We start from the raw sequence: 22,022 nt of genomic DNA, 5'->3' as shown, positions 1-22,022 counted from the left end.
AGGAGGATTATCATCCTCAGATGGTCTCACAGACACAGCAACACACAAAAAGACTTTTCAGATAAACACTTGCATGCCTGGCCTTGATTCTTTACCTCAGAGAAATCTGCCACAGATTTAAAACGACGATTTTTAAGAGGTTTTATTTTGGGAATCTCTCTGAAGAAGCTACATGCCATCACTACAGCTGGAAGGGTGAATGAGTCATTGAATGAACGCTCATGCACAGCACATGAGCCGGCTGTGCTCGTCTCTGGTTCCTCTGGCTGAGTCCAACTGGCTATGCTGAGAGCCCGTCCTGTGGAGGATGGAGGAGGAAAAGGTTTTATTATTCAGCTGTGAGGCAGGAAGGAAAAGGCCCAAACGGCTCGACAGACTCAGAGTAAAACTCCGAGCAGCTTTGCTGCAGACGCCTCACAACAAAACAACACAACACATGAACGTAACTGGAAATCCAAACGAAAGAACTTTAGAGGCAAACACGACGACAGACTCACAGAGAGGGAGACGCAGACATGAACACACGGAGGAAAATGAGGGAACGCAGCTGTGACCTGTTCCCTCATTTTGAGACAAGGAAAGCGAAACAAAACATAAAGCACACGAAGCAGGAGACTATCAAAATAAAACAGGAAACAACCGAGACACGAGCAGACTTTTTTCATACGGGGCCAATAAAAATACTGGGACACAAAAGCAGAGAGTGCAGGGAGGGGAGGGCGTGGTGACACACAAAGTGATACAGGAATAAAGAACAAGTTCATCTTTCAACTCATTGTAGGGCGTCTCCCACTCATGGTGCTCACATTATTAAAACTATTACCAACATGGGACAGTCAGGACACGACAGACTGGGAGCAGGCTGGACACCAAAGGGAACAGGAACTGGGAGTAACCAAGTCAGATGTGCTACAAAATACTAAAAGCCCAACTGAAACTAGAATATGAATCTGTCTCCTAAATCTCCGTGTGCTTTTAGAGCAAAGCTGTCACTGCGACAGCGATACTTTCCTCACGCTGTTGTTCTTTGGCTCTACAGATAGCATGAAGAGTACCTGCTGGCTTACGATTCAGGACAACCGCTGTGAAGTCAACATCAACGGAGCCACGCTAAAGTCTGAGTGCTGCTCCACGCTGGGAGCTGCATGGGGCAGCCCGTGTGAACCCTGCGAGATCGGTCCGTAGACTCGTAGATGTGTTAATTACAGCTACATACGTGTGGCAGTTTATTAAATCAAATATAAACCAAACTATTGCTTCATAGAAATACTTTACATCACATCTTGATTTCTCGTGGTTCTCAGACACCGCTTGTTCCCGGGGATTTGCTCGCATGAAGGGCCTCGTCTGTGAAGGTGAGAACATCTGATGTCTAACTGAGAACTGACCTGGAATCATTACTTCCTGTAACGTGTGCCTGAGGATTGCTTCAAAATATTGTTTTGATTCTCCAAATGCAGACATTAACGAGTGCGAGGTGTTCCCCGGAGTATGCAAAAATGGCCGCTGTGTGAACACCCAGGGCTCGTTCCGCTGCGAGTGCGCCGAAGGTCTCACCTTGGACAGCTCTGGGCGCACCTGCGTGGGTAAGAGGACTGCCGTGAAATCAGACACCATCCTTTCTTCCAGAGTTCTGGGACAGATGACTTTCATTTTCAATTTTTCTAGACATGCGCAGTGAGCAGTGCTACCTGAAGTGGCACGAGGATGAGTGTGGCGAGCCGGTGCCTGGGAGATACCGTCTGGACATGTGCTGCTGCTCAGTGGGTGCTGCCTGGGGTGTCGACTGTGAGGAGTGTCCCACACAGGGCTCACCTGAGTACAGAGCCATCTGTCCCCGAGGACATGGCTTTGCCAACAGAGGAGACATCCTGACGGGCAGACCCTTCTACAAAGGTCACTCTCCGCTTCCTGAATATGCACAGCTTCCATACGTTCTTTTGCTTCACGTTCTCTGTGTTTGTTTTCAGATGTGAACGAGTGTAAGGTTTTCCGTGGTCTGTGCACCTACGGCACCTGCAGAAATACCATCGGCAGCTTCCGGTGTCGGTGCAACAACGGATTCGCTCTCACCTCCGACGAGAGGAACTGCACAGGTGTGAACGACGGGCGCAGGCCGCAGCTAAGCGCAACGTCACCGTCTCCTGTAACGAGCACGCAGCGAGCACTCGTTCTGTGTTTGTGTTTCAGATATCGACGAGTGCCGAATCTCTCCCGACCTGTGCGGTCACGGTACATGCGTCAACACGCCCGGCAGCTTTGAGTGCGAATGCTTTGAGGGCTATGAGAGTGGCTTCATGATGATGAAGAACTGCATGGGTACGGATGAACCACGCTCAGAGAGTTTTGAGACGCTACACTGAAAGTGACATCAGTCCAGCCGATATTTAGCTTTTCCCTTTGACTTCCTCTGTGTCCTGCTGTCTTTTGCCTCACAGACGTCGATGAGTGTGAGAGAAACCCACTGCTTTGTCAAGGAGGAACCTGCCTGAACACAGAAGGGAGCTACGAGTGTGAATGTCCCCCTGGACACGCACTCAGCACAGATGGATCGGCCTGCGAAGGTGCGGCATGCGTCACGCTGCCAGTGCATTCATTCATCCTCCTAAGACGTCTTTAATAATTAACCAAAAACAGTTTCGTATCATTTTAAAGTCTCTGCACCTTGTTGTTGGTTCAGATGTGAATGAGTGCCAGCTGAGCGACAACTTGTGCAAGAATGGCCAGTGCGTCAACATGATGGGAACTTACCAGTGCTCCTGTGACACCGGTTACCAGGCCACACCGGACCGACAGGGCTGCGTCGGTGAGTAGAGCTAAAGTCATACTAGAGGGCGTGTGAAAGCGAGGCAGCAGCAACAGCAAAGATGATGGGAGCTCAGAAGGCGGAGCAGGTCATCTACTGATCAGGAGGTTGGAGGTCGTTCCCCGGCTGATCCTCCAGTCTGTACACCAGAGAAGAAGAAGTTGTATGAAGTGCTGCGAGTCTTCAGCTAGAGTAGAAAAGTTCACAAAAGAACCAGACTGTTTAAGGCTGTGCAGAGAAATAACCGAGACAAGCTTTAATGATTATCACGCAGGACAGAAACATGAGTGGGGGCGCAAAGGGAGACTGACACCGTTTATACAGAGAGTAACGAGGCAACAGGTGGGAACACAGCTGCAGACAACAAACCAAACAAGACAGGAAGCGACACTCAGCTCACGACACACTTACCAAAATAAAACAGGAAGAGAGACACGACTGAACAAAGATGAGACTGCAGGAAGAGAATGGGAATGCTAAAGGGAACGAAGAGAACTAGAACTGGAGGAACCAAAGCCCCACATCAGAAGATAACAGAACTGGAAACATAAAATAAAACTATGACAGAACATGAACTTTAATCACTTAGAAACCCAAACGCCCGAATAACACAGACGATGCGTGTTTTCATTCATAGCTGCGACCTCTCATTGCAGATATCGATGAGTGCACCATCATGAACGGAGGCTGCGAGACCCACTGCACCAACTCAGAGGGCAGCTACGAGTGCAGCTGCAGCGAGGGATATGCACTTATGCCTGACCTCAGGACCTGTGCAGGTAAAGAGACAGCATGAAGGAGAAATGTTACTGCGTCGCTGCGTGTGGAGACTGAACGGTCTGCCTGTGCTGTCAGATATCGATGAGTGTGAGGAGACTCCAGACATCTGCGACGGAGGCCAGTGCAGCAACATCCCTGGAGACTATCGCTGCTTGTGTTTCGATGGGTTCATGGCCTCCATGGATATGAGGACCTGTATCGGTAGGCCTATAATTTGAGTGTGAAGCCAACGCTGGCGTCTTGATCTGTAAATCCGTTTCCCTCTTTTGTGATTTTGTGTCTTTTTCGTCTGCCGCCTTCATTTATTCATTCAGTCTCTGACGTGTTTATAAATATAGATGAGCTTTCTGTGGCTGCCCAGCATCTGTGGGACTTCCACTGTCACTCTCATTTTGTGTCACTCTAATCTCCACGGTGAGAACATTCATGTATAATCTTCATCTCTCCATCTCAGATGTGAACGAGTGCGATCTGAACCCAAACATCTGTCTCCATGGTGACTGTGAGAACACCAAAGGCTCCTTCATCTGCCACTGTCAGATGGGATACTTTGTCAAAAAGGGATCGACGGGCTGCACAGGTACATCAGAGGCCGAGCTGAGCGGCCTGAGCTTCTGTCGGGACTCTCTGAGTCAGCTCGTTCATGCATACAAGAGTCCAGAGTTCAGAAATTATTCATTCAAAGTGAAGACCTGGTCAGAGTTGTCCTTTCCTTAAATAAAGGAGAATTTCACCCGAGTAAACCAACATTATTAGTGCTGCCTGCTTCTTCTTCGTACCGGGCTAGAAAACAAACTGCCTGTTCTTTGCTTAACTGAACTCTGAATATTTCCAGATGTTGACGAGTGTGAAATCGGATCCCATAACTGTGACATGCACGCCGCCTGCGTCAACCTTCCCGGAAGCTTCAAATGCCGCTGCCGAGACGGCTGGGTGGGAGATGGCATCAAATGCGTGGGTGAGTGGGTATTACTGTGTAGTTTATGTGGAGGCATCAGGTTCGAAAGAGCATAGAAGGAATTAGAGGTGGGAATCACCAAACATCCCACGATACGATATTATCACAATACTTAACGCACGATACGATATTATTGCAATTTTTTAAAATATTTTGCGATATTCAGATTCTGTCCATAAAGGTAAACTTCATCAATATTCATTTTATCTAATATCAAAGTCTCGCACTCAGTCTTTCTCTCATTTCAGTTTTATTGTTGACAAACTGAACGGTTTGTATTACAGTCTAGTCCAACTTAACTGAAACCATCTGGTACAATTACAGCTATTCTGAACTATGCAATATGAAAACTATGCAGCCCCTTCAGCAACTGAAGAATTTGAAAGTAAATCAAAACAAAATATAATTTTACATTAAATAAAAAAGTTTTAAACGTAATTAAAATAAAACATGTCTTAAATTAAAATAAGTAAACTGTCGTGTTTATTGCTGCCATAAAAACAGTTAAACACATTTGGACAGTGTCAGGATTGTTGCTCAGAAAAAGGATCAACATGCTCTGAAGTCAGAGCAAAAACTTTTTCTGTAACAAAATATCGATTTGTGCTGTCCCTGCATCGATACATTATTAGCAAACAAAATATCACGATGCTACACAGTATCGATTTTTTCCCCACCCCTAGAAGGAATACAATTACCTCGTTAAATCCAGAATATGCTGACGTGAAGCTTTCCACTTCTGTCTCCTGCAGATGAAGACGAATGTGCTGCAGAGGACCACAACTGCAATCCCAACGCAGACTGCGTCAACACGCCGGGATCCTACAGGTGCACCTGCAAAGAGGGCTTCAACGGAGATGGCTTTTCATGCTCCGGTAAGACTGTCGGAGCTGTCCCGATTAAAGCCAGCGACTGCGTGTCCAGCGCACAGTAAGTTTTTAACATATCTCTCGCAGACATGGACGAGTGTGCAGACAATGTGAACCTGTGTGAGAACGGCCAGTGTCTGAACGCCCCGGGAGGCTATCGCTGCGAGTGTGAGATGGGCTTCACTCCTACAGAAGATAGCAAGGCCTGCCAAGGTGCTGCTCACTTTACTCGTTTTCCTTCCAAACAGGTGGTGTCCAAAAGACAAAAACCCAAACTTGTGTCCTCCCCACAGACATCGATGAGTGTAACTTCCAGAACATCTGCGTGTTTGGAACGTGCCAGAACCTTCCAGGGATGTTCCGCTGCGTGTGTGACGATGGCTACGAACTGGACCGCAGTGGAGGAAACTGCACTGGTTTGTGCTTCTGTCTCAGCTCATTAATGGTTTCTTTCATCTGCTTTTTCCATTTATATGAACAAGTTTTCTGATTGCATGTCAACGCAGACATCAACGAGTGTGCGGACCCTGTTAACTGCATCAATGGACTCTGCGTGAACACACCAGGAAGCTACCTGTGCAACTGTCCACCTGACTTTGAGCTAAACCCCACAGGAGTGGGCTGCGTGGGTGAGTCACACTGAGAAATGCAGTTTGTTCTGTGCCGGGATGGGTCACACAGCATAATGAAGTTTAATGTGTTTAACATATCTGTGCGCCGCCCAAAATGTTGCTCGTTTCATTCTTGGACTCGCTGCCGTTCGGTGTCTTTTTCAGACACCCGTGTTGGGAACTGCTTCCTGGATGTCCTCGCCCGCGGCGATGGAGGAATCTCCTGCAGCGCAGAGATCGGAGTGGGTGTGACCCGAGCTTCCTGCTGTTGCTCAGAGGGGGTCGCCTGGGGAAACCCCTGTGAACTGTGCCCCCTGCTCAACTCCAGTATGCACAGACCCACTCGCTTCATTTATTTACAGTGTTTATTTCCAAATGCAAACCTGCATGTGTGTCTCTGTCTCGTCTGCAGCCGACTATAAGACTCTGTGTCCGGGAGGAGAAGGGTTCAGACCCAACCCCATCACGGTCATCCTGGAGGGTAAAACGTTGTTTTCTGTCCTGTGTTTAAAGACAACACGTTGGTGTCACTGATGGATGTAACAAAGCGAATTCTTTTCCAGATATTGACGAGTGCCAGGAGCTTCCAGGCCTCTGCCAGGGTGGAAACTGTGTCAACACATTTGGCAGTTTCCAGTGTGAGTGTCCACCAGGGTACTACCTCAATGAAGAGACTCGCATCTGTGAAGGTGAGAGCTGAAATCACAGTTACACTGAAAATCCTGCCCCTCGTTATAGACACTTCCTGTCAGAGCTACACCAGGGTGTACGTCTGCTGTAACCAAGGAAACATGCACAGATAAACTCAGCTACTCTGAAAACAAACCAATGAGAAACTGCAGTTGAAGAATTGAAATAAGTGAACAGGTGTGAGGAGAAACCTTAGCAGTTATTTTTAAATATTAGTATTAATCACACGTGATATAAACATATGAGGTAAACATGCAGTCGTCCCCTGAGCCCGGGTCATGTGATGATGGAGCGTGTCCCGTCCCTCCTGTCCTTCTTCTTCGTCGCCTGCTGAGGATGTCTGACAACCGTCCTCCTCTTATTAGAGTTCTTTCAGTTGTACGACTGCATCGTTTTTATTTATTGAGTCACTTCCTTTCTTGTTCATCAGATAAACAGTAAAGTCAAGATGTTTTTAATGTGTTTATTTTGTATTCATTTGCTGCCTAAATGCACACACACACACACACACACACACACACACACACACACACACACACACACACACACAACATTCAAGCACAAACACTTACAGTAAGTTGAGTTACACAGTAATTACTCAGTAATCCTGTACACAGCCACTCGTCAGTGTTGTTTCTGTTTCTTTTCACGTCCTTAAAATGAGTCTCACCACTGTGCCTGTACAATATATGTTAATTACAGAGGCCGGTAGTAACTAATTACATTTACTCAGTTACATTTACTGAGTAACTTTTAGGAAAAATTACTTTAGGAGTAGTTTTACTACATTACACTTTTTAATTTTACTCGAGTAATATTATGATGAAGTATCGCGACTCTTACTCGAGTGAATAATAAACACGTTTGAACCAAAAATGCAGGAAACACAAACCTGCAGTTTGTTAGTGTTACTCCGTCTGCTCCGCCTGTTGGAGTTACACCATCACTCTGTTCGAACATGTATTTATATAATTACATCTATATTACCTTCTCTAAATATTAGTTTAATAATGATTTGGAAACGTCTTTCTGCTGCTTAGATTTATTCTTTTCAGTCTTTAAAATACCAACATTTGCACTAAACATTAAATCAGATGATCAGTTACTCAGTACTCAAGTAGCCTTTTTTACTAAATACTTTTTTACTCTTACTAGAGTAATGTCTTGGAGGCTACTTTGTACTTTTACTTGAGTAAAACTATGTTGAGGTAGTGCTGCTGTCACTGTTTGGCTACTCTGCCCACCTCTGGTTACATTGTTTTCACTTTTACCCCCATTACATGAAATATGTAATTAATACATAATTTGTTATTAATGTTACAAGTAGTGGTGAGAAAATCAGACACATTTTGTAGATAAGTCCATGAAATAGAACATTTTATTAGCTAATGCTGTTGCCAGTAGCTGATATTAATTGTGGATTAAATTATGGAGAAAAAGTAACAAAGTAAAATTGTAACGATAATCAAATGTCACATCCAGTCTGAAGTAAGCGTGACTCAGATGTCCAGAGCTGATAACGATCGCCCAGCAGCAGGTCTTTGACACGCTGCTCATGCTTTATTTGCAGATATCGATGAGTGCACGACTCACACTGGGATCTGCGGGCCCGGCACCTGCTACAACACTCTGGGCAACTACACTTGTGTGTGTCCGCCTGAGTACATGCAGGTCAATGGAGGAAACAACTGCATGGGTGGGTGGAGCAGATTCGTCCTCGCTGTTGCTTATTTAATGACATGTCCAACAGTGTCAAACCTTTCCTGATGACTACTTTCCTTCTCGTATGGCAGACATGAGAAAGAGCGTGTGCTACCGCAACTTCAACGACACGTGTGAGAACGAGCTGTCCTTCAACATGACCAAGAAGATGTGCTGCTGTGCCTACAACGTGGGGAAAGCTTGGAACAAGCCGTGTGAAGCCTGTCCAACTCCTGCCACCAGTGAGTTCCAACAAAGTCCTCGAAACACGAGCTACAGCCCGTTTCCCATCGCTGATTCTCACTGGATTTCTTTTTCTCCAGCTGAATACCAGCTGCTGTGTGGTAACCAGGCTCCTGGCTTCATTATTGACATCCATACTGGCAAACCAATTGGTAAGTATTACGACATCAAGAGCCCCACCTGCTATCGTGCATGTTCACTGCTGTGCCTCGTAAATAGACCACGGTGGTGATTTTCTGCAGATATTGACGAGTGCAGGGAGATTCCTGGCATCTGCGCCCATGGAGTGTGCATCAACCAGATTGGGAGCTTCCGATGTGAATGTCCGATGGGCTTCAGCTACAACAACATACTACTGATCTGTGAAGGTAGCACTCAGGCTTTCAGTGACATTTGGTCTGAAATGTCCTCACACCATCCTCAGTGCGACAGGGGAAGACTCTGTGCACACTCGAATTAATACTCTGATAGTTGCTTTTACAGTCACTTCTACCAACAAGAGGTGTCTCCTTGTAAAAAAGCACAGTGGCTCTAAGCGGAAGTACCTGCCAGAGCCATCAGTCAGCCAGTCAGCAGCTGTCTGTACTGTATCAGAGCCAAAATGGCGCTGTTGTGTTTCCTGCTGTCCGCGAGCTGACGCCGTGCTCTGACCAGACAGTTACAGAGCCTGTGATTGATGCCCACTGTTTCTCTCCTCCTTCCTCTGGCGTAGATATCGATGAGTGTAACAGCGGGGACAACCTGTGCCAGCGCAACGCCAACTGCATCAACATTCCCGGCAGCTACCGCTGCGAGTGCTCGCAAGGCTTCAAGCTGTCTCCCAGCGGGGCCTGTTTGGGTGAGTCCACACTGTGTGACAGGCTCACAGAGCCATCGTGTAAGGAGTCCAGGGAGACACGAAATGGGTTTAGGTTCATTCAGCTTCTCTATATGTAAAGAAATGTATTTAACCTCCTAGGACCTGCGTCCACATATGTGGACATCACATTTTGGGTTATTTAGACCAAAATACTCAATTTTGCTCTACAATGGCCTGAAATCCACTTACGAGGACATTATGCTGCTACTGTTATCAAAATTGTAAATGAATATCCTCATGTGTGGCTCAGATTTTTCTTAAAAACAAAAATAAGGTAAAAAAAATAAATCTGGTAATTCTTTGTTTTTACATTCATCGGGCGCCAATCGGCCCAAATATCAAAGAGACATTTAAAATGCTGCTGTGGAAGAGTTCGGGTCTTAGGAGGTTGAAGATGTCAGTTTAGACTTTGGGAATCTGTCCATGATGATCATAACTAAGCTTTTTATCGGTGTGCTACGTTTAGCTGATTTTCCGTTGTCCCGTCTCCACAGACCGTAACGAGTGCCAGGAGATCCCCAACGTGTGCAGCCACGGCGAGTGTATCGACACGCAGGGCAGTTACCGCTGCATCTGCCACAACGGCTTTAAGGCCACTGCTGACCAAACCATGTGCATGGGTGAGCAAACCACAGAGCGCACACTTTATCTGCTCCAACCACACAGAGTGTGGAAATAGAGAAGAACTAAAGAGGAGGAAACAACAACTATTGTGCAAAAACATTTCATTTAGACTTTCAGTTGCTACTTTTAGTGTTTTTTATCAGTGTTGTACAGAGGCCCAGTGTCAGAGGGAAGATTAAATCAGGACAGGAGTTACAATAAACATACAATTGTGTACATTTGGGCTTAACGTGCAGCGTCAACAAGCTACTGGGTCTAAGTTCATCAACAGAGTGGTTCACCGTAATATAAATGCACTTTACGTTGATGTTGTTCTGTCTGTTTCAGACATCGACGAGTGTGAACGGCAGCCGTGCGGTAACGGTACCTGTAAAAACACCGTGGGATCCTACAACTGTCTCTGCTTCCCCGGCTTTGAGCTCACTCACAACAACGACTGCATGGGTACGAATCACTGCTGTTCTCCTCCACAAAGGTCAACGGCAGTTTGGGCTTTGTGTGAAAGGTCAACGGCTTCTTGACAAAGCTGTAGTTGTCATATTATTAAAAGCTGCGCCCTGACAATTCAATAAAAACAAGCTGCCCTTTGCTGCGCCGTGACATTTGGACTGACGTGAAGTAAGATTTAGATGTTCGCCCTGTGTTCTTACTGTTCTTTGGTTTCATGGGGAAATTTGTCAAACTGTATTAAACATCTTTGAACTTTTTCCTGAAGGCAGCTTTGTCACAGAGTCTGCATGTTAGGAGGAGAAAATAGGTTTATTCTTTCCAAAATCGGAAGAAATTCAGACGAATCCTAATCTTTGCACCGTTTACCTCACAGATATAGACGAGTGCAGCGCTCTCCAGGGCCAAGTGTGCAGGAATGGACAGTGCATCAACGGACTGGGCTCCTTCCAGTGTCTGTGCCACGAAGGTTATGAGAACACGCCTGATGGGAAGAACTGTGTTGGTGAGTCATCGGCCAAATCCTCAAGAGTAGGAAACCAGGTCGAGGTACGATCAGGACAAAAGTGCCGAGCTGTCACTGGAGAAAGCATCATGCTGTAAGAAATCAGTTTAGACTTGTTGATGCTCACAAAGCAGGATCTAAAAAGTTCTCACAGGGTTTCCAAGTGTCAAGAAAAGTATCGTCAAGACATCCAAAGAGAGTCAGAACGAGGCTGGAAGATAAGGAAGCAAAAGATTTTAAAGACTCTGGAAAGGAAACTAGTGAGAGACGTGTCTAGAGACCCCACAGCAACTACGAGACAATAACTACCACCAAGAAAAGTCGACTTTGCTGAAGCGACACGATGGGCTGAAGTGTGCTGAGGACAACCTGAGGAAAGATTAGGTCCTTTGGTCCGTTGAGACAAACGTTCCTCAACCACAGAGACGATGTTTGAGTTGGGATGGGAGTGCTGTGCTGCAGGGAAGCCTCAGTGGTCAGGTTTTGTCTTACAACCAGACGAGGGTCCAAAGCATCCTGGTGAAGAACTACTTCCAGATGACCAAAGTGAAGAATAACGAGTGGTCTGAACAAAGGTGTGACGTAACTGAAAGTCTGTGGGATGAACTGAAGACCAAGGTCCACGTCTGAGGACCATCAAATGAGGAAGAGCCCGAGAGATTCTCCGAAGAAGAGCGGGCTCTGATCGCTCAGGAGACGAGTGAGCTGTTATCCAGCTAAAAGGCCTGTTAGCATCAGGCTAATCATTTTGACTCTGGTCATTGTTGTAAAATAACATCTGAAATACTAATACTGCTACTGTATGTTTGGAAAAGCTGTGGTGAAAGTCCCTGGCAGCGTGTTTGACACACACCTGTGTCCGGTTTTCACAGATATCAATGAGTGTGTGAGTCTGCCTGGCACCTGCTCTCCGGGAACCTGTCAGAACCTGGACGGATCCTTCAGATGCATCTGTCCTCCTGGCTACGAGGTGCAAAATGACCAGTGCATAGGTAAGACACGCAAAGAGTGCGCGTAAACATCAGGGAGTCAAAGACAGTCAGGCCGTCTGCTCATGCACACGCTCTTTTATGCTCACCTCCAAGATATCGATGAGTGTGTGGATCTCAGCCTCTGCCAGTTCGGGACCTGCACCAACACCCCGGGCAGCTTCCAGTGCTCGTGCCAGCCGGGCTTCGTGCTCTCTGACAACAAACGACGCTGCTACGGTGAGAGAAGCTGTCGAGTACAGTCGAGGCACGTTGATAAACTTGGAGGAGATCTTTGAAAACAAAGCTGACTCTTTATTTCTGCTTTGCCAGATACCAGAGAGAGCTTCTGTTTCACCAAATTCGAGGCAGGCAAGTGCTCGGTCCCCAAAGCCTTCAACACCACCAAGGCCAAGTGCTGTTGCAGCAAGATGCCCGGAGAGGGCTGGGGACTGCCCTGCGAGCTGTGCCCACGAGAAACCGACGGTTTGTGCAACAGAGTCATTATTAAGCTGCTCGAACACACGCAATAGCATGCTTCAAATATTAAAACCGTCTTTTATGATGTGTCTCCAGCTGCCTTTAACACTCTGTGTCCCTACGGCCACGGAGCCCTGCCTGGACTGGGCGACGCTCGCGAAGGTGAGCGCTGCAACACCGAGCGAAGCGCTTTCATTTGAAGAAGAGTGGCGAGAGGCTTCGATGGGTTAACGCTCTGTCCTTCTCTGTAGATTTGAACGAGTGTCTGGATAACCCGGGCATCTGCCAGAACGGCATCTGCATCAACACAGACGGCTCTTTCCGCTGCGAATGCCCCTTTGGATACAACCTGGATTACACTGGCGTTAACTGCATCGGTGAGACGTGCAGAGTTTGCATTTATTTCACATTAATTCACAAAATCAACGCCGTGTCCGGGTCGTTTTCCGGCCTTGATTTATTCTGGGGTTTAACCTGCCACGGTGCAGCATCAATTTTTGCTCAGTTTGAATTCATCTGTCTGCTCTCTGGCCTCTGCAGACACCGACGAGTGCTCGATAGGAAACCCCTGTGGAAATGGAACCTGCACCAATGTGGTGGGAGGATTCGAGTGTTCGTGCGAGGAGGGCTTTGAACCAGGACCCATGATGACCTGTGAAGGTCAGTCATTCAGCAGCACGAGTCAAACTGACTCATCAGAGGACAGTTAATAAAATAACGGCTCCAACCAACTCTCTCCTTCACTGCAGACATCAACGAGTGCTCCCAGAACCCCCTGCTCTGCGCCTTCCGCTGCGTGAACACGTTTGGCTCCTACGAGTGCATGTGTCCCGCTGGCTACGTGCTGCGAGACGACCAGCGCATGTGCAGAGGTGAGCCCGCCACCGCAGATTCCTTATTAAAAGTGCTGCTTTTACTTTGCAGACAGCTCACCTTCCTGCGTCTCCGTGTTCATGTGTGATGAACACAATCGTGTTTCGTGTGTTTTCTAAACAGTGTAACAGGTTTTTTAGTGCTTCAGCTTTAACCTTGGATGACCCCTCTCTCATTCCTCTGAGCAGACCAGGACGAGTGCTCGGAGGGACTGGACGACTGTGACTCCAAAGGCATGACCTGCAAGAACCTCATCGGCACCTTCATGTGCATCTGCCCGCCTGGCATGCAGCGCCGACCGGACGGAGAGGGATGTATGGGTGAGTGACAGTGACCAACACGGGGGGAGATGGAGTTCTCGCACATGCAGCATTGTGCTCTTCACTCGTCTCTGTACCCCTGCAGACCTGAACGAGTGCCGCACCAAGCCCGGCATCTGCAAGAACGGCCGCTGTGTCAACATAGTGGGAAGCTACCGCTGCGAGTGCAACGACGGCTTTGAGCCGAGCTCCACTGGGACCGAGTGTATCGGTGAGACCGCTGCAGCATAAGAGCCCGCTGAGCACGCAGCGCTGGGGTGAACGGTAACTAAAGTGCTGCTTCTTTCCCTGCAGACAACAGAAAGGGCTTCTGTTTCACAGAGGTGCTGCAGACCATGTGCCAGCAGTCATCAACCAACAGGAACAGCGTGACCAAGTCTGAGTGCTGCTGCAACGCAGGTCGGGGCTGGGGGTCGCAGTGCGAGCTTTGCCCACTGCCTGGCACCATACAGTACAAGAAGATGTGCCCACTCGGTCCTGGCTACACCACTGATGGCAGAGGTGAGACGCTCAGTGATGAGAAAAGATTTTACTTCTGTTTTTCTGCTTTTAATAATATTTATTTATTATTATCTACAATTCTAACCTGTAAGACTGGAAGAATTAATGTTGGGACACAAAGCGCGCTGACACAGCAGAGCACGAGGCTGATGTTGTGTTTCTCGGCGTGGCTGTCCGTCTTCTGTAACCGCTCATCTCTTCCAGACATCAACGAGTGCCAGGTGATGCCGGATCTGTGCCGTAACGGTCAGTGCATCAACACCATCGGATCCTTCCGCTGTCACTGCAACGTGGGATACAAAGCCGACTTCACAGCAACCTCCTGCGTCGGTACGTCTGCGCTCTGCTTTCCCTGAACATGATAAAGAATGTCTGTGTTCTCACTGTGGTCTTACTTTGTCAGATATGGACGAGTGCGCCCTGTCCCCGAAGCCCTGCAACTTCCTGTGTAAGAACACAGAAGGCAGCTACCTGTGCTCCTGCCCCAGAGGATACAGCCTGCAGCCTGATGGGAAGACCTGCAAAGGTACCCACTGCATCTCTCTGTAGCTGTGTCCGAATCACAAGCTGTTTCTGTTGGTCCTGTTTGTAGCTGCTGTCGTCGCTAAGTTCTGTTTATTGAACTAAAGTCGAAGGTTAGAATTCAACGTAACAAACATATTATAAGTATTAGTTTCATGGCTTTGAGGCGTCTGTACCCCCCTGGTGAGCAATGACAGCACTGCATCATTTACAATAAACACAGATGATTATATGATTACATTTTAATCTGGTTTAGCACAGTTGTAATGTTTCACTGGGCCTCCAAATGTTTCCTGCTTTCAAACAAACAGATTCTTAAACTATGGAAAAAGCTTTTCCAACCACTGTGATTTTTTCCTCTCTGAAGATCTGGACGAGTGCGCGACCAAGCAGCACAACTGCCAGTTCCTCTGTGTTAACACCGTTGGGGGCTTCACCTGTAAGTGCCCCGCTGGCTTCTCTCAGCACCAGACTGCCTGCATTGGTGAGTGCAAAAGAAAAAGGAAACCAGGTCAACCTGAAACCGGTTAAATATGAGACACGCGTGTTTTTACACTTCACGGGTGCAGAAACACTTTTTCAATGTTTCCAGACAACAACGAGTGCACCGCTCAGAGCAGCGTGTGTGGTTCCCGGGCCTCGTGTATCAACACGCCTGGTAGCTTCAACTGTGAATGCTCCAAAGGGTTCTCCTTGGACACGACGGGCTTTGAGTGTGAAGGTAAGGTGTCCTTTACAGCCAGAGATCAACGAGTGTTTCTGCCGAGATGATCAGGCTGCAGCGGGATCCAGAATTGTTCTTGCACGGATTCGTGTCACTAAGTGAGAAGTTTTCATGTTTTTCAGATGTGGATGAATGTAGCAGCAACCACCGCTGTCAGCACGGCTGCCAGAACATGCTGGGAGGCTACCGCTGTGGCTGTCCTCAGGGCTACGTCCAGCACTACCAGTGGAACCAGTGTGTGGGTGAGTAGCCTGACCCAGAGTCTGTCAGCGTCTTGTTCAGGGCAGTAAGCAGAGACCAGATAGAGGAGCTAGTGATTTTAGTTTTTAATGAAACTATAGATTCATATTTATAATAATAAGACAAGCTGGAGCAAAAAATGATTTAGATAATACAGAAATATCCGGATGTTTGAGAGCTCTGTGTGCTTTGAAGTATCTTTATTTATTTTGTAATAAGCGTTGTCATAATCAAAATATTCAATTCAGCTTTATTTATACAGCGCCAAATCACAACAGTCGCCTCAAGGTGCTTCATACTGTAAGGTCGACCCTACAATAACACAGACACCCCAACAATCACATGACCCCCTTTGAACCAGCACTTTGGCGACAGCGGGAAGGAAAAACTCCCTTTTAACAGGAAGAAACCTCCGACTGAACCGGGCTCAGGGAGGGGCGGGGCCATCTGACACTGTACCTGCATCATTATTCAAAAATGTCTTCCAGTCTATTGGCCCATGTGTGCTCACTTTAATCAACTCTTCACTGGCGTCTGGTATAGTTCCGGTTTACTTTAAAAGCGCTGCTATTCTCCCACGTTTAAAACAACCTCAGCTTGACCCCTGTGTTTGGAGCAGCTACAGACCTCTCTCTAAGTTACCGTTAATCGCTAAGCTTCTAGAAAAGGTTGTAGCTCAGCAGCTTATGGCAGCTCCTGATAAACATGGCATTTACGATAAGTTTCAGTCCGGTTTGCGTCGGTTTCACTCCACGGAGACAGCTCTTCTTAGGGTCTCAAGTGATATCTTGATGGATAATGATGCAGGAAAATGCTCTGTTCTACTCATGTTGGACCTCACATCAGCTTCCGACACAGCTGACCATCACGTCCTCATTGAAAGGCTGAAATATTGTGTTGGTGTATCTGGAACTGCATTAGAGTGGTTCTCTGATCTCCATCACCGATCCTTTTCTGTGGCGGTCTCCGATTTTAGGTCATCCTCTACCTCCCTTACCTATGGTGTCCCTCAAGGGTCAGTTTTGGGGCCTTTATTGTTTTTAATATATCTTCTCCCCCTCCAGCATATAATGGGTTCTTTTGAGGACATTTCTTATCACCGTTATGCTGATGATATTCAGTTGTACGTTTCTTTTATGCCCGAGGATTTATCTAAGCTTCAGCGTCTGAATGATTGCTTAGATTTGATCAAACGTTGGAAACGCTGCAAATTTCCTCCAACTCAACGAGGGGAAAACCGAAGTCCTCGTATGCGCCCCTGATAGGTTTCTATCGCAGATAGTGAAAGCCCTCGGTCCTCTCTCACTCTGTGTTAAATCCTCTATCAGGAATCTGACTCGAGTCTCACATTGGATGGGCATGTGAAATCTCTGGTTCGGTCTTGTTTTTATCATTTAAGAAATGCGGCTAAGCTGAGCCTGATGTTATCTCGCTCTGAACTGGAGATTGCTATACGTGCATTTATTTCGTCACGCTTGGATTATTGTAACTCGCTGTTTATGCGTCTAAGCAAAGGTTCTCTGGATCGGCTGCAGGTTGTGCAAAACGCTGCAGCTAGGCCTAAATCCTGCAAGTACTCACATGTGACACCGTTGTTATCTCAGCTACACTGGCTTCCTGTTGAATTTAGAGTCAAGATCCTGGTCTTGACCTACAGAGCTGTGCACAGACTGGCACCAGCCTACATCTCTGATCTGCTACAGCCCGATGTCCCAGCAGGTCCCTGAGGTCATCTGATCAGGGCTTACTTGCTATAAAAAATACTAAGAGGAGGACTCAGGGTGACAGAGCTTTTGTCACTGTGGCCCCCAGACTGTGGACTCTCCCCCCCAACATTAACTGTGGACGCAGCAGCTGTTTTTAAAAAACAACTCAAAACTCACCTTTTTAAAACTGCTTTTGGTTCATTTTTTGCCGGTTTTATTTTGTCTTTTTAAATCTTTTTGTGACTTGTAATCTTATGTGCAGCACTTTGTGATTCTGTCCTGAAAGGATAAATAAAAATGTTATTTATTTTATCATCTGCTGCCACAAATAAATACATTTCCTTTTTTCCTATTAGAGCGTCTGTGCAAGTTTAGTGTAACATTTCAGTGTTTTCTGCATCCTCTGCTGTTCATTCATTGATAAACAACAGAAATGTTTTAATACACACCTACCGGCCACTGGACCTGCTTGGAGTCTTCATGACAGCTCTCTGTAAACCCTAGAAGTCCCAGCAGTTTCTGAAACACCAGCCTCGCTGCCTCCAACAGACATACACCCTTACCTACATGTTTACAAGCCTAAATGCTTCAGGTCACTACCATGTAACTAGCTGGTGATATCTGTGTTAACTAGCAGTTCAGCTGGTTAACACAGGTGGTCAGCGAGTGCATAAGAAGTTAAGAACTTCCTCTCTTCTTTCACTGCAGATGAGAACGAGTGTCAGGGAGCGTCGGTTTGCGGCTCGGCCTCCTGCTACAACACGCTGGGCAGCTACAAGTGCGTGTGTCCCTCTGGCTTTGACTTTGATCAGGGTGCCGGTGGCTGCCAAGATGTGAACGAGTGCACCACGTCCACAAACCCCTGCATCTATGGCTGCTCCAACACTGATGGAGGCTACCTGTGTGGCTGTCCTGGAGGTTTCTACAGAGCAGGACAGGGGTGAGGGGCTCACATTTCACCAAAACATTTTTCCCGATGCTGATCGTGAAACGAATTTTCTCTGTGCACACGCTGAACTTTGCTGATGTGCTCGTCTCCACCCAGTCACTGCATAACCGGCTCAGGCTTCCCAGGCCAGTACGTCGAGGGTGAGGATGAAGACAGCCTGTCTCCCGAGGCCTGCTACGAATGTAAGATCAACGGAGGAGGAAAGAATGGACGACACAAGCGCGATGCTGATGAGAATGAGCTCAGTCAGGTATATTTGTTGCTCCTTCTGGTTTCAGGTTGAACTTTCTTAGATTATGAGAACTGACAGCCATCCTCTGCATCCTCGCTCCCCCTGCAGGAAGCAGCAGTCAGCATGGCCAGTGTGGACACGCAGGCCTCCATCCCTGTTAACATCTCTCTGGCCTCCTTGCTCAACAAGGAGCCTCTGCTCGAGCTTCTGCCCGCCCTGCAGCCCCTGGAGCACCACGTCCGTTACGTCATAACCCACGGCAACGCCGACGAACATTTCCACCTGCTGGAACGCCGCGACGGAAAGAGCGTGCTCCGACTCGGCAAGAAGCCGCCTCCACCTGGATCTTACCGGCTGGAGATTGCCAGCCTTCGGCTGTTTGGGCCCCGAAAACTGCACCAACTAGAAAAGCAGCATGACATTGACTACCTACAAGGGGAGATAGGTGACGCCCTGCGCATCAAGCTCCACGTCCACCTGCACTGAGCCCAGAGTGCCATCCTGCTCTGGACTGATCTCTAAAGCCTTTTAACCTTTTATCCAGTAACTCCTACACAGAGTCCCCTACAGGACCCCCTCACTGACGGGGAAATCGAGGGCTACGAAAGACTGAGTCAGCTCTACCACCACCTTGTTAATGTTCAATTTATTCTGTGTTCTTGTTTTGTGTTTTTGTGCTTTTGTTTTCCCCTCCACTCCTACCCGCCCCAGCGCTCGTTCTCCACCCGGAGACCCAGCGGAGGAGACGCAGAGAGGTGTCTTTGTGCTTGGACCACGGCCACCTCCACCCAAACAAAAGCAGGCAGGAGGCTCACGAGTCCATGAAGCACTTTTGTAGATGAGACACAAACAAAGCTTTAATTAGAAGTGAAGTGCTGAGAACTGCGTTTAGACGAGTATTTAAATCACAGGCAGCATCTACAGACGTCATTGTGTTTAGTAGCGTCGAGAAAAATAAGGTTGAAGATAAGCGTGCCACTCTGGTCTAAGAACAAGCTCCCTTCTCTGTGATCTTGGGCCCTTCACGTATCCTAGGAAGTCATTTATTGTATTTGTGCTGTTCAGAAACACAAAGGACTGCAACGTTCGCTCTCCGTTTGATATCCAACGAGTCTTTTTAGAAAACAGCAAGCTCTCCTCTCGTGTGCCTGACGTTGGTCCTGCGTGTTTGCGCGTGTGTGTTGTCACGTTCGGTTACCTCAGTACTTCTCAACACCATGCTGTGATGCTGACTTTCAAACAACAGAGGGTGCTAATGTCCCTCAGCATCCACCGTGAGCAGGGAATGCAGCAGCGAGTAGCTCGGAGACTTTAAAGAAGATAAATACCTGATCTGACCTGATCTAAGCTTTCAGTGATTTTGACTTCACCGATTCAGGACCTGTGAGCCTTCATGTAACCAACAGTCTTCCTACAGTGTTGGCTGTCAGAGCCTTGCAGCTTCTTTACTGCAGTCACACATTTAATGACATTAAGCTGACTTTATCTGCCTTGTTTGGCTTCACCGTGAGTCTGAGGACTGAGCCGTATTTACGTGCACTGCAGCCCTGAGGACACAGACGTCCATTTCACTTGAACTCGAGAGCATCTGTTGAATTCACCAAACGGGCGTCGCTCTCGCCTTCTTGCACGCTCTACACAGACGGCACCGTCCAAAGCAAACGGAGCATCTCCAGAAGCCAGAACCATCTCCTGCCGTGTGGGACGTCGTACCAACCCCGTCCTCCCGACGCTTCCCAGAATTCATGTGTGAAAACAGCTGAAGGGACGTACACGTGAATGCAGTAGCAGCCTCAAAGGTACACGACATGCTAAGCTGTAACTAACAGCAGTGCTTTACAGAGTAAGGGCTTGCACATTAGAACGCAAAACCTCACAAAAACAAGAATATGCTTCAGGTCATACATCCTTTGTCATGATTTTTTTCCTCCTGAGGGGAAAAAGGTGCTACATGATACCAAACGCTGTAGAAGAAGCGCAGTCTGTTGTTATTACCAGGTTTTATTGCGGTTGTCTCCGTCTTTTGTCTCAGTGCTGATAAACCAATATTATTATTATTATTAAACTTGCTTCTTGAAGATTTAATTGTATATTTTTAAGTGAAATGTAGATTTTTTTTAAATGTCACAGCTGCCAGACCAAATACTCAGATTGACCAAAAGCGAGCATGCGCTTGGTCACCACTGACTGACGCGTTAAGGCTGCTGCAGTCAGATCAGTCTTTGAGACGATCAGGAGCTCTTTTATTACAACAAGTAGGGAAGCTTACACTGTGTGTACAACGATCGAGGCCGACATGCCGCCGTGCTCGGACCTGTGGTGCTAAATGCTAACCCTTCTCTTTGAACACTTGAGGCATTTCATCGAAGACGACGTTTCTAACACGTAACCATGTTCTAACCTGGGAACCTTTGTATACTTTGTATCTTTATTCTCATTTTGTATTTTGATGTTTTTTTAAACTTGCCACTATGTTTTTGAAAGGGCACCGTGTTGCCTGTGCTTACTGTATCTCAGCTTCAGCGTCAGACTTGAATATCGTCATCATCGTCGAGGTATCCTGTGCTTAACGAAAGCAGCATTTGTCACACCTGTTGATCCCAGAGTTTAACTGAAAGCTGATATGACAATCATCCAGTCACACAGCATCTACAAGATGAGGATCACGCAATAAAGCAGCCATCGCGGGACATCCTGTGCCATCATCTCTGAAAACCAAAGATTTATGACACCAAAGGGCAGTCTGTAAAACTTAGAGTCCTTCCTATTATATTGTAAACCTTTGTCCACTGACATAAATGGCAATAAAGTATTGTGGGTTATATTTTTAAGTTGTGTATTCTTGGTACTGCGTCTTTGTGGAGAACGCATACGATAGAGTGATAAAAGAGGAACTGAGGCATGAGGTGTGACAGGTGGCTGAACTAACATCAGTGACCTGCTCTGACCCCCGTGGTGTTTATGATGGCGACAGACAGGCTGACAGATGAAGTCAGGGAGGAGTCTCCGTGGACTGATCTGTAGCGAGATCAGGCGGAGGAGAGCCTGGAGAGGTGGGGGTGTGCTCTGGGGAGAAGAGGAATGAAAGCATGTGTGTAACAATGAAGATGGAAGCAGGAGTTCAAATACCTGGAGGTCAGCTATCAGACACTGCACGAGAGAGGTGAAGGCGAGAGTGGAGGCAGGGTGGACCGGCTGGAGATGAGCGTGTGGGGTTTGGAGACAAGGTTAGAGAAGCTGAGAGGGTTCGGACATGTCCAGAGGGACAGCACAAATACTGGACAAAGAGGAAGGCCACAGAAGAGGGTCATGATGTAGTGAGAACATGCAGAGATCATTAGCTGGGGCAAGAAAAACACTAGATTTATTATCTGCACTTCAAAATAATACATTTTTAAAAAGGTCCAGCGGGCC

At 47.3% G+C, this 22,022-nt stretch overlaps 1 protein-coding gene across 1 annotated transcript in view; it reads left to right on the top strand.

Moving 5' to 3' along the window:
* fbn3 (fibrillin 3) overlaps nucleotides 1-21,439 on the top strand; it is a 63,496-nt gene extending 42,057 nt beyond the window's left edge. The window contains exons 21-65 of the mRNA XM_085447830.1: nucleotides 1,040-1,177; nucleotides 1,305-1,355; nucleotides 1,461-1,586; nucleotides 1,669-1,896; nucleotides 1,971-2,096; nucleotides 2,191-2,319; nucleotides 2,439-2,564; nucleotides 2,681-2,806; nucleotides 3,463-3,585; nucleotides 3,662-3,787; nucleotides 4,041-4,166; nucleotides 4,422-4,544; nucleotides 5,297-5,419; nucleotides 5,501-5,626; nucleotides 5,707-5,829; nucleotides 5,920-6,042; nucleotides 6,190-6,351; nucleotides 6,437-6,505; nucleotides 6,588-6,713; nucleotides 8,285-8,410; nucleotides 8,508-8,657; nucleotides 8,739-8,810; nucleotides 8,901-9,026; nucleotides 9,371-9,496; nucleotides 10,012-10,137; nucleotides 10,469-10,585; nucleotides 10,965-11,093; nucleotides 11,966-12,085; nucleotides 12,179-12,301; nucleotides 12,395-12,547; nucleotides 12,638-12,703; nucleotides 12,793-12,918; nucleotides 13,082-13,201; nucleotides 13,291-13,413; nucleotides 13,603-13,734; nucleotides 13,820-13,945; nucleotides 14,029-14,235; nucleotides 14,440-14,565; nucleotides 14,639-14,761; nucleotides 15,125-15,241; nucleotides 15,350-15,478; nucleotides 15,604-15,723; nucleotides 18,136-18,367; nucleotides 18,473-18,626; nucleotides 18,717-21,439. Of these exons, the coding sequence (XP_085303956.1) occupies nucleotides 1,040-1,177; nucleotides 1,305-1,355; nucleotides 1,461-1,586; nucleotides 1,669-1,896; nucleotides 1,971-2,096; nucleotides 2,191-2,319; nucleotides 2,439-2,564; nucleotides 2,681-2,806; nucleotides 3,463-3,585; nucleotides 3,662-3,787; nucleotides 4,041-4,166; nucleotides 4,422-4,544; nucleotides 5,297-5,419; nucleotides 5,501-5,626; nucleotides 5,707-5,829; nucleotides 5,920-6,042; nucleotides 6,190-6,351; nucleotides 6,437-6,505; nucleotides 6,588-6,713; nucleotides 8,285-8,410; nucleotides 8,508-8,657; nucleotides 8,739-8,810; nucleotides 8,901-9,026; nucleotides 9,371-9,496; nucleotides 10,012-10,137; nucleotides 10,469-10,585; nucleotides 10,965-11,093; nucleotides 11,966-12,085; nucleotides 12,179-12,301; nucleotides 12,395-12,547; nucleotides 12,638-12,703; nucleotides 12,793-12,918; nucleotides 13,082-13,201; nucleotides 13,291-13,413; nucleotides 13,603-13,734; nucleotides 13,820-13,945; nucleotides 14,029-14,235; nucleotides 14,440-14,565; nucleotides 14,639-14,761; nucleotides 15,125-15,241; nucleotides 15,350-15,478; nucleotides 15,604-15,723; nucleotides 18,136-18,367; nucleotides 18,473-18,626; nucleotides 18,717-19,094 (6,047 nt within the window). The 3' untranslated portion in view covers nucleotides 19,095-21,439. The remainder of the gene's footprint in view (nucleotides 1-1,039; nucleotides 1,178-1,304; nucleotides 1,356-1,460; nucleotides 1,587-1,668; nucleotides 1,897-1,970; nucleotides 2,097-2,190; nucleotides 2,320-2,438; nucleotides 2,565-2,680; nucleotides 2,807-3,462; nucleotides 3,586-3,661; nucleotides 3,788-4,040; nucleotides 4,167-4,421; nucleotides 4,545-5,296; nucleotides 5,420-5,500; nucleotides 5,627-5,706; nucleotides 5,830-5,919; nucleotides 6,043-6,189; nucleotides 6,352-6,436; nucleotides 6,506-6,587; nucleotides 6,714-8,284; nucleotides 8,411-8,507; nucleotides 8,658-8,738; nucleotides 8,811-8,900; nucleotides 9,027-9,370; nucleotides 9,497-10,011; nucleotides 10,138-10,468; nucleotides 10,586-10,964; nucleotides 11,094-11,965; nucleotides 12,086-12,178; nucleotides 12,302-12,394; nucleotides 12,548-12,637; nucleotides 12,704-12,792; nucleotides 12,919-13,081; nucleotides 13,202-13,290; nucleotides 13,414-13,602; nucleotides 13,735-13,819; nucleotides 13,946-14,028; nucleotides 14,236-14,439; nucleotides 14,566-14,638; nucleotides 14,762-15,124; nucleotides 15,242-15,349; nucleotides 15,479-15,603; nucleotides 15,724-18,135; nucleotides 18,368-18,472; nucleotides 18,627-18,716) is intronic.
* Nucleotides 21,440-22,022: the final 583 nt, after the last annotated feature.

This window comes from Copadichromis virginalis, linkage group LG23 (genome assembly GCF_057382275.1).
Source record: "Copadichromis virginalis isolate Kocher_CV1m ecotype Utaka linkage group LG23, C_Virginalis_male_GT1.1, whole genome shotgun sequence".
Lineage (NCBI taxonomy): Eukaryota > Metazoa > Chordata > Actinopteri > Cichliformes > Cichlidae > Copadichromis > Copadichromis virginalis.
Note: the sequence above shows the minus strand (reverse complement) of the source record. Positions and strands in the feature narration are given on the sequence as shown.